The 10842-nt window shown below is 35.8% G+C and overlaps 1 protein-coding gene across 1 annotated transcript in view; it reads left to right on the plus strand.

Annotated features, from left to right (window-relative positions):
* klhl2 (kelch-like family member 2) overlaps positions 1-9513 on the plus strand; it is a 31954-nt gene extending 22441 nt beyond the window's left edge. Inside the window, exons 12-15 of the mRNA XM_056460319.1 lie at positions 1190-1318; positions 1390-1530; positions 4148-4291; positions 8175-9513. Of these exons, the coding sequence (XP_056316294.1) occupies positions 1190-1318; positions 1390-1530; positions 4148-4291; positions 8175-8203 (443 nt within the window). The 3' untranslated portion in view covers positions 8204-9513. The remainder of the gene's footprint in view (positions 1-1189; positions 1319-1389; positions 1531-4147; positions 4292-8174) is intronic.
* Positions 9514-10842: the final 1329 nt, after the last annotated feature.

Raw genomic sequence — 10842 nt, forward strand, 5'->3', positions numbered from 1 at the left:
CAGGTTAGGGTAATTAGGCAAGTTATTGTATAACAATGATTTGTTCTGTAGACTATCGAAAAAAATAGAGCTTAAAGGGGCTAATAATTTTGACCTTAAAATGTTTTTTAAAAAATTAAAAACTGCTTTTATTCTAGCTGAAATAAAACAAATAAGACTTTCCCCAGAAGAAAAAATATTATCAGACATACTGTGAAAATGTCATTGCTCTGTTAAACATCATTTGGGAAACATTTAAAAAAGAAACAAAAATTCAAAGGGTGATAATAATTATCATTATTAAATATTTTTATAATAACGATAATTAAGCTCATTATTTATGTGGTTTTAAACCTTTAAAAGTTTAAAGGCTTTAAAGGCCTGAAGAGTGGTGGTTGCTGGAACCCATTGACTACCAAAGTAGGAAATCAATTACTATGGATGACAATGAGCGCCAGCAAACGACATTTTCCAAATGATCTTCTTTCTTGTTGAAGGAGGAGTGAATCATGGAAGAATTTTTTTGATTTTTGGGTGAACTATACTTTTAAAACTATTCAGTGACAGTAAAGACTATTAATTAGTTTCAAAATGTACAATTCTATCTTTAATAAATCTTGTCCCTTTAACCTTCTGTTCATCAAAGAATTTTGAAAAACAATTGTTGTATGATTTACATAAAAATAAATGTTATCATTTTCAGCACTGAATAAATGTTTTGTGCACCAAATACAAAAATCAAAATTATTTTCTGCATTATACACACACAGAAAGAAAAATCAATCAATATAATATTAATATTGAATTCTTTATTTTTGTAATTCTTTGTTTTTAAAGAACAATACATAGAAATAGAGATGGTTTTCAATCTAAAATATTCATATTAAAATGATCGTTAATAATACAATAATGCATTTTCTTGACGTGTTACTGATCAAATAAATGCCAGAAATAATGATAATAATTACCAACTAACATTAGAGTGTTAGTGTAGGTGTACATTATTTAGATTTGGTTTTAAACCAAATTTTATTTTAAACATTTTAATGTGGGATTAATAATGTAACATTTATCAGAACAATTACTTTATAATTTTAACTTTGTATTTTTTACACATTATTATTATTATTAATTTTACTTGTTAAAATTGTGGCATTAAATCAGATTTGATCTAGATGCAAAATAATTTGTCTGTGCTGTTGTTCTGTAGGTCTGCTGTATGCAGTGGGAGGTTATGACGGAGCCACACGTCAGTGTTTGAGTACAGTGGAGACCTATAATCCCAACACTAATGAATGGTCTTACACAGCAGAGATGGGCACCCGGCGCAGCGGTGCAGGTAAACACATACCTGCGCATACGCCTGCATCACTCTGAATCTGTGTAAACACTTGTGTTTGTGCTGAACAGGTGTAGGTGTGCTGAAAGGTCTGCTGTATGCAGTCGGTGGACATGACGGACCGCTGGTCAGAAAGAGCTGTGAGGTGTTTGACCCTACCACTAACACATGGAAACAGGTGGCTGACATGAACATGTGCCGAAGGAATGCAGGTGAGATGATCAATGAACACACTGTTTTTAAAGGAAGTCTTTACAAACTGTTATAATATGAAATTTGAAAGTAAGTGTTTGTATTGAATATTGTTTAAAATGTTGTTTATTCTTTTAAGTCAAAGCTGTATTTTCAGCACCATTGATTCAGTCTTTATTGTCACATGATCCTTGTTATTATAGTGTGCTGATTTGCTGTTCTGTTATGATCACTTACTTGTACCCATCCAATCGTTACAAAGTATTCTTATGATTAGCAGTACTGAAAACATTTATCCTGCTTCATATTTTTGTGGAAACTGTTATGTATTTAAATTTTTTGTTTTTTTTTAATGAAAAGAAACTTCAAAATTACAGCATTTAATCGAAATAAAGTATTTTGTTTTTTGATTATAAATACCTTAACTGTAATTCCTTAACCTGAAGATTGATTTATTTATTTATTTGATATCTTTTTATTGTTTTTAGCATAAGAAAATAAACAATAACATAAACAAAACAAAAAGGAAAAGGTACAAAGACCATTCAACAATACACAGACAGTCTGAGAAAGCATACGAGAAAAAAAAAACTATTGAATTAAATATAAAAAATAAATAATTTACAGAGAAATGTGTAGGCTCCACAACTCAACATATGCCAAACCAATCTTATCTATAATGAGTTACAAGTCAGCTTTACTGATATAAAGCATAATTATATTTTATAATTATGTATATATATATATATATATATATATATATATATATATATATATATATACACAATATATATATATATAATTTTTTATATATATTTTAAATATGTTGTGTTTGTTTGCCATCCCATCCCATGTCGCCAACACATAACTTAAGCTCCAAATTCACACAGTGGCCGTTCTAGACCAGAGTAACTGGGGGGCCGGGCAGGGGCCACTTGTACTTTTAGGAGGCACATTTTAACATACATAAAAAAATACTTAAACAATTATTCAAAGTCATTTTTTTCATGCATCACTCTACAGTCTTCAAAAACAAGATAATTAAATAAAGTCAAAATAATCTTCCATTTTAGGTTATTTGATAAGTAACTTTGTATTGGTCTAGGATAACACATTTCTAGCATTCGAGTACATCAAGGCACATTTTTACACCTGTAAACTTTAACAGATAGGCCTACAGTTGAAGTCTATTTATTTTGCCCTCCCATTAATTTAAAATAATGTTTCCCAAGTGATTAACAAACCAAGAAAATTTTCACAGTGTTTCCTATAAAACAAAAATAATTCTTCTGGAGTCATATTAAGTCTTATTTCGTATCGTTTATGTCTTGAATAAAAGCAGTTTTTAATTTTTTTAAAACAGTTGTAAGGTCAGTATTATTAGCCTTTTACTGTATTTACTGTATATATTTTGATCGTCTACACAACAAACCAGTTTTACAACACCTTGACTATTCCAACTTTCATAGTTAACATAACCTAATAAAGTCTTTAAATTACATTTTAATCTGAATCAAAGACTATAGAATACTTAAAGGGATTTTGTCTGATCTTGCAAAATTATTAGTAAAATATTATGCACTATGGAACTTATGGAACTGTTACCATGGGAAAAATAAAAAAAGCAGTTATTAGAAATTAGTTAAACTATTAAGTTTAAAAACTGGTTGTAAAAAAAATCATGTGTTGACTCGTGCTTTAGCACTACTGAAAACAAAAACGAATGAAGGAAAAACTAAACCAGTTGAATATTACTTTTACATGAACGCAACTGAAAACTAAACTTGATCAATGTGTTACATCTGTTCTCCGGTACTTGCTGACTGTTTGTAAATTCAAGACTGCATTTTCTAACTTAAAACTTATACACTCAATTTCTAATTAATAATAGCCTATGCATAGCTGAGGACTTCCTATATTAAAAGTTTTTAAATCACTACTGTCAACAAAACTCTAATAAAATCATCAGTGGACATTTTGATAGTGTTTCACAACATAAACATGACTGAAGTTGAATCTTTTTTTACCTGTGTCAATTCGGGGGTTAACTTCTGACGAATGTGGGGAACTAAAGCGCGCACAAAAGCAGAGAGAGCGAGTGCACATGACACAGAGATCACGCAAGAGAGGCCTCAGTCATTTGACACAAAAATACGCATCCAAATTTAGGGGGGCCAGAGGGGGCCAAGCTTGTTGACATGTGGGCACCCCCCCCCCCCCCAACCCTCCCTCCCTCCCTCCCTCATCTGACTTCCAATGTTGTAAAATTATTTTCTTTGCTAATATCATACACATAGATACTGCCTGTGATATATATTTATCTCTTATTTCTGTGGTGTCTAAAGTAAGCTTCTTGTGTTGACTCTGAAGTGACCTTCTGAAGTGGGGTTTGAACCCACATCAACTGTGATATGTTGAGATCTGATATAAGACAAATAGGAGTCAGCCCAAAAGGATCAAAATATTAATAAATGTTTCATCATGTTGCAATGATTTCTGAAGGGTCATGTCACACTTAAGACTGTAGTATTGACTGTAGTATCTCACTGGGGTATCTTATTTAAATTGATGATAATTCATGGGAATATGTGGGAATGGACATCTCTGTTTGATGCTGAATGTGTGCGTGTGTTTCAGGAGTGTGTGCTGTGAGTAATCTGCTATATGTGATTGGTGGTGACGATGGCTCGTGCAATCTTGCTTCGGTGGAGTTTTACAATCCAAACACTGATAAATGGACCCTTCTGCCTACCTGCATGAGCACTGGACGCAGCTACGCAGGTCAGGAACAGCCCGGGTTACAAATACCAAATCATCTTCATCATTTTTGTGTTATACTTTTTGTGTGAGCAGTCTTCTCATATGTACATGAAACATTTTTTAAAAGAAATTATTCTATTTTTTTTACTAATGATGCATGAGGTTGATAAGAAGTAACAGTAAAGGCATATATACTGTTACTCATCATTTTTTAATATACATGCTGTTAAATATAAATATAATAAATAAATACTACTACTGCTAATAATAATAAATTAAATATAATATAGAAAAATAGTTTCAGTGCAAAGAGTGCAAACAGCTAAAATATGAAAGATGTTTTCATTAACAGTTATTCTGAATTCATTTAAAGGGCACCTATGGCGAAAAATCAACTTTTCAAGCTGTTTGGACAGACATATGTGCATGTATGATGTATAGACCGTGATATTGGGGTGATATAAACACACAGTCCTTTTTTTTATTCAATTTAACAACATAAAAACGGTGGACCAATTGGAGCGGTTTTGAGACCGACCGCAACTTGACATTTCCCCCCGCCCACCAAATTGATTGACAGCTGCGTATTAACATGTCTCCGTAGTAATGCGTATAATCATATCAACGAGACAGGATGTGCGCAAAGCAACCGGGAATAAAAGGTCTGTTCAGTTTGCTAGGATCATCAACCAGCATGAAATGTGATCAAGAGTGAGTTTTACATGTTTAAAATGTTTTAAAACAGTGCATGTGTGTAATGAATTACAGCGATTCACTTCACCAGCACAGCCACGTGTGAGAACAATTATAAAGGAAGACGCTTCAATCCCGGTTTGTGGACGTTAGATCAGGTTTATTTTGTACATCAACATAACAGATATCCATACAGCAGTGGAGATTAACCTGTAGCCTGTCACAAATGCGTGCAAAAAGAGTGCAAAGCTAAACGCGCACGCTGTCAATGTGTGTGTGTGTCAGCGCTGTGTGTTTGTTTTCGTGTATATCTGTGTGTGTGCGTGAACTTTGTAATGACATTGTGTGTGACTAATCGTTGCAACTCCACAACAAATGCATCAGATACTCATTGGTAAAGTACTTACTGTAGTATTTCTCACAAACTTTACGTGAGATCTGCTTCCTTCATGTCTGTCTGTTGTCCGAGGCAGCCAAGGGCGGAGATTGAGGCATGCTGACAGGCACGTGGGAATGGTGGGCGAGGAGGGCTAGCCTTAAATGCCCAGTACACAAAAACAGCAACAAGCTGTTTAGAGCTATAAAATACAAACTACTGAAAGGTATAATAAATAATCTGATGGGTGTTTTGAGCGGAAACTTTACAGACACATTCTGGAAACACAAAAGACTTATATTAAATCTGGAAAAAGGGGTAACCTAGGTGCCCTTTAAAATACAAAACAGTTATTTTTTTAATTCAGTGTTACTTTAACTGTAAACTAACTCAGCTTTGTTGAGCGTGAGACAATTCTTAACCTAATACATAAATGCCTTAATTTTATTTATTTATTTTATTACTTTGTTATACTATGTAAATGCATTTTTTGCATCGTATTTCAGCGTATATTACCAGGGTTATCATTTAGTCAGAAATACAAAATTTCTTATTCATTTACAGATGGAAAAAATAATTAATGTATAAGGGTTAAAGTTCAGCTCTTCAAATTATATGTACAACAGTTTTTTTTTACCTAATATAAATGGTTTTTTTTTTCAAAAGAAATTCTAAACTACATTTTTGTTGTGGAAATGTTTTGAGGTCTTTATTATCAGATTAATCAATGAAACATTTTTCAAAAACTGAAGAAAAGGGTTCAGTAGATTGGTTTAGATTTTTATTTTAAAGCGGCCTGTTTTTGAGGCCATCAGTGTTACAATATAAGAGCAGGATTGGTAGTATCGTAACTAAATAATTTTATTGAGTTGAAATATTTACAAAGATATTCTAAAAGACAACCAAAGAAAATCCCAGTCTTCTGGGAAAGAAAACCACACTGACTGGGAAAGGGCGTCATCTAGTGGGTGTTTAATGTAAATGTGTTTGGACCACGTTTTAGCTTGTATTACTGCATGTTAATAATAATGGGCTTGGTATGACGAAGTAAGCTAATATTTGCGCCCTAAACGGGGACTTTAAAACATGATGGACACCGCTGCTATATCATTTATTCATTTTCTTTTTATTCAATTCAATTCAATTCACCTTTATTTGTATAGCGCTTTTACAATGTAGATTGTGTCAAAGGTCATAGTAAATTGTAACAGTGTAGTTCAGTTTTTAGTGTTTAAGTTCAGTTTAGCTCAGTTCAGTGTGGTTTTTAGAGCACATCACGCACATTTTTATTTTATTAATCTGGGGTCGCCTCAGCGGAATGAACCACCAACTTATCCAGCATATATTTTACGCAGCGGATGCCCTTCCAGCTGCAACCCATCTCTGGTGAAGACCCATTCACACTCTTTCTCACACACACTACGGAAAATTTTAGCTTACCCAATTCACCTGTACCACATGTCTTTGGACTTGTGGGGGAAACTGGAGCACCCGGAGGAAACCCACGTGAACATGGGGAGAACACGCAAACTCCTTTTAATATGATTAAGACAATACTCTGATTAAGAGTCTACCATGTAAACAGTGATGTTTGATGACCTTAATCCGACTAAAGTCAGAACTGAACTAAACAGAAATGGAATTAAGACGTGGAATATGCATATATTAGTGGCATTATTGAAGTAGATCAACCTATTACCATCATGTAGGACTTTTTCGCCGCATTTTGTGACAAGATCCACACACGCGACTGTCGGTAAAGGACCGTACACGCGCACACACACACACACACACATCACGAAATGTGGAAGGTCAAATACCCCATTTTGTCACGGGGGCATGAATGAAATGTTCATGAGTGAAAGTTGAACTGCAGTTAAAGTTGAGAAATTAAAGATGAAACACCCAAAATTACATGAGACTCCGCAGGAGTTAGCCGCATGTTAGCCTGGTGATGCAACATTCAAAAAGCACTTCACATAATTATATTCTTATAGTCTTATTCAGATTAAGGCAAATAACTATTACTGATGTTCACGTAAATGTAGTCAGTAGTCTTCAAAGTAAGTGAAAGATCCAGATGGACTTCCTGCTGATTTGATTCAGAAGGGCACTTTTTTTGTCAGACGGCTTACCGGTTTGACTTTCATTCATTCATCGTCATTAGTTTCGAAAAGCACCCGGTCCATTTTATTTGTATATATTTTACTGGAACGAATTAACTCTACAGGTGCCTGTGGAGCTAACGTTAATCATATCATTCCCTTTAGTGAACGCATAAAAAGCGTCATCATAATTTACTCGAGTGCACACCTCAGTGTCTCGCGCCCCCCCTTAAAAGGTGCTGGCGCCCCACAGTTTGAAAACCCCTGGCTTAGGTTATGGTTATTTAGGATAATAAGCTACAAAAGACAAAAGAATCAGGATGTTAAAATGAGCAAGCAAAAAACTCATCTTTCAAAGATCACCTACAACTTCACTGAGCAATAGTCACGGCACAGCGGTGGCTGTCATGTTTTTGGGTCCCCTTGAAACATTTCCATAATGTTCCGTTCTTTTTGTTGTGAGAAAATGCAGAGCGTTTTGAGTATGAAGTTCTGTTTACTGAAATAACATAACCTTGCAGCCACTGACTCAAAATAAAAGATTTGTAAAGGTTTTGAAGCTTCATAAAGAAGTGCCTCAAAAGTAGCCATCACAAGCACTGACATGACCTAGAGGCGTTTCAAAGATGGCCGACAAGTGAAATGACTTGCCTTAAAGGGACTAAAAGCAGTTTGATGGTTTGATTTGAATAAATTCTGACTCTATATGTGTGTTTCTGTTTGTGTGTAGGCGTGACTGTGATTGATAAGCCTCTCTGAGCAGTGGTGGACTCGTTGAACACTGGAGCTGAAGCTGAAGTACAGCAGATGATTCGCTCACACTGAAGCTCTTTCTCGACTGACGCTTCATCCTGGAGCTGCTTCACCATGGACATGGCCTGGAGAAATACTACTCTCTCTCTCTCTCTCTCTTTCTTTCTCACACACACACACACACACACACACATACACACACACACACACACACACACACAAAAAACACTCATTCAGACCCACATTCACACACTACCTCTTTCGTTCTTCAATCCAAACTCTCACACACTCTAGATCTCGCTTTTCTTTCTGTTCCTCTTGTTTGAGAGTAGTCATTGATGATGTTTATTGCACTTTGCGGAGCACTGACGAAGCAGAATCGTGACAGACCGGAGCTGATATTTGGCCAGCGCGTCTGAGACGTGATCAGAGCGTTCCTGCGGTTGAGCTGTTGAGATGGCCAGACATTTTATGCTGCTTGATCTTTCGATCCGAAGGCACCCCTCGAGGGTTTTTGTTAATTCAGATGAAGCCTGAAGGAGAAAAGGTGTCTAGTTTTTAGGACCAGCACTTTGTTGCCTCGTGGATGGTTGTTCTTGAAGCCACTAGACTTCAGCTGTCTTTATGAAGCTTGGATGATGGCAGTGAGGATGTGAATTGTGTTTTATGGTTGAAGCTGAAATTTTGCTTGGCTATATGCGAGAAGGGTTGCCATCGAAGACGAACACATTTGACATTTCTGCGAACTGTTTGCCAAATAACATTTGAAGTCTTAACGTTTTGAACTGTCCGTTGTTGTTTTGTTTGGTTTTTTCTTTTAATATCCTCTGGCTTTTTTGTTTTTGTGGTCCGGTTGTTCGAGAATTGCAATCTATGACATATTTGAGACGTTGACATGAATGCTTCAGCTTGCACGATCCTATGGACTGATGCTGGTTTGCTTGGGTATTAAAAACCGCTTTGCATGGTTCTCAATACTGATGTTTGTGTGCCATTCTTAACTACTGCTGTACTCACTAACCAACGTGATGTGCTCTCTGTACTAGCGGTATTGAACACTGAAGACGTATAAAGGTACTGTTTCTTAAATGAGCTCCATTTTCTTTTGGTTCTCTTGATCTCGCTCTACTTTCTCTCTTCTTTTCTGTTTTTTCTGTCAACTTTTTAATGACTTTCTCTATTCTGCTCTTGCTGTTTAGTATTGAACTCTCTCTTTAACTACTGTCACCAAGCCTATTAATGAGTATATATGTACAACAGTGTATTATTAATTGTCGGTCAAGAGGAATGTTGTGTTCTTGAAGTTTCATAACTTGTTTTATATCATTAATAATAAACATGCTTCTTGTAAATTACCTAATGGTGGGAGAGTGTCAGTTCATATTAAGTGAAGTTTATTTATAAGCTAAATTCGAGAGGATCACGTGCTTATGATTGACCACAGCCAGTCCAGCATTAGCTAATACATGATCCTCTAATCAGATTATACCCAAGTCACTATAAATAACCTCAGTCTTTTTCCACAATTAATCTTCGTCTAGAAGACCCCCCCCCCCTCCGCTTTTCCTCCTCCCCCTTTACCTAGATTGGGCAGCACGGTGGCCCAGTGGTTAGCACTGTTGCCCCACAGCAAGAATAGTGCCAGCTCTGGTCCCCGTTTCTGTGCAGACTTTGCATGATCCCCTGAGTTCCCCGGTTTTCTCCCACTGTCCAAAGACATACGTCATACATAAACCGACTAAGCCAAATGGGCACCATAGTCTAGCTTCCAGCATCAGTATTTCCTTCTCAACAGTTCAATTTTAGCCACATCAATGGGGGAGTTTTTGAGCTCTACCCAAGCTCAAACTGCCCTCTCACCCTGCGAACAAGAGGGAACCCTGCTTTCGAGGATCACTTGAGCTCAGTGCTCTTTCTTGGGACAGCATGCCAAACAAGCTTATTGTAAATCATCAGCTAAGTGTGAAATGCAGATCAATTTAATGTAAGTTTGCTGAGTGTTTGTATATTATGAACTTACAGTAACACTTCAGTTTCAGTAACAATTCTCACTATTAACTAAACCTACCTTGATAACTATTTAATAACTGAATAGCTAGCTTAATAACTATTAATAAGCAACAAATTAGGAGTTTGTTGAGCTAAGTCATTTGTTAATAGCAAGAATTGTACCTTTAAAAAATAAAGTGATACCAAACTTTAAAATGTATGAAATGTGCATATTTGGTACTAAATAATGGTACAAAATGATAGCAAGAGAAAGTCTGTTGGTTTAATTATCAATGCATCATCCATAAAACACAAACGAGGGCCTGTGGGGGAAAAAGAAGCAAATATGATAATAATAATAATAATAATAATAATGATGATGATGATAATTTCATTTCCTTTGGCTTATTCCCTTTATTCATCAGAGGTCGCCACAGCGGAATGAACTGCCAACTAATCCAGCATATGTTTTACACAGCAGATGCCCTTCCAGCCCAACCCAGTACTGCAAAACACCCATACACACTCATTCACAAACATTCACTACGGCCAATTTAGTTTATTCAATTCACCTATAGCGCATGTCTTTGGACTTTGGGGGAAACCGGAGCACCCGGAGGAAACCCACGTGAACATGGGGAGAACATGCAAACTCC

This window comes from Danio aesculapii, chromosome 1 (genome assembly GCF_903798145.1).
Source record: "Danio aesculapii chromosome 1, fDanAes4.1, whole genome shotgun sequence".
NCBI classification, from domain to species: domain Eukaryota; kingdom Metazoa; phylum Chordata; class Actinopteri; order Cypriniformes; family Danionidae; genus Danio; species Danio aesculapii.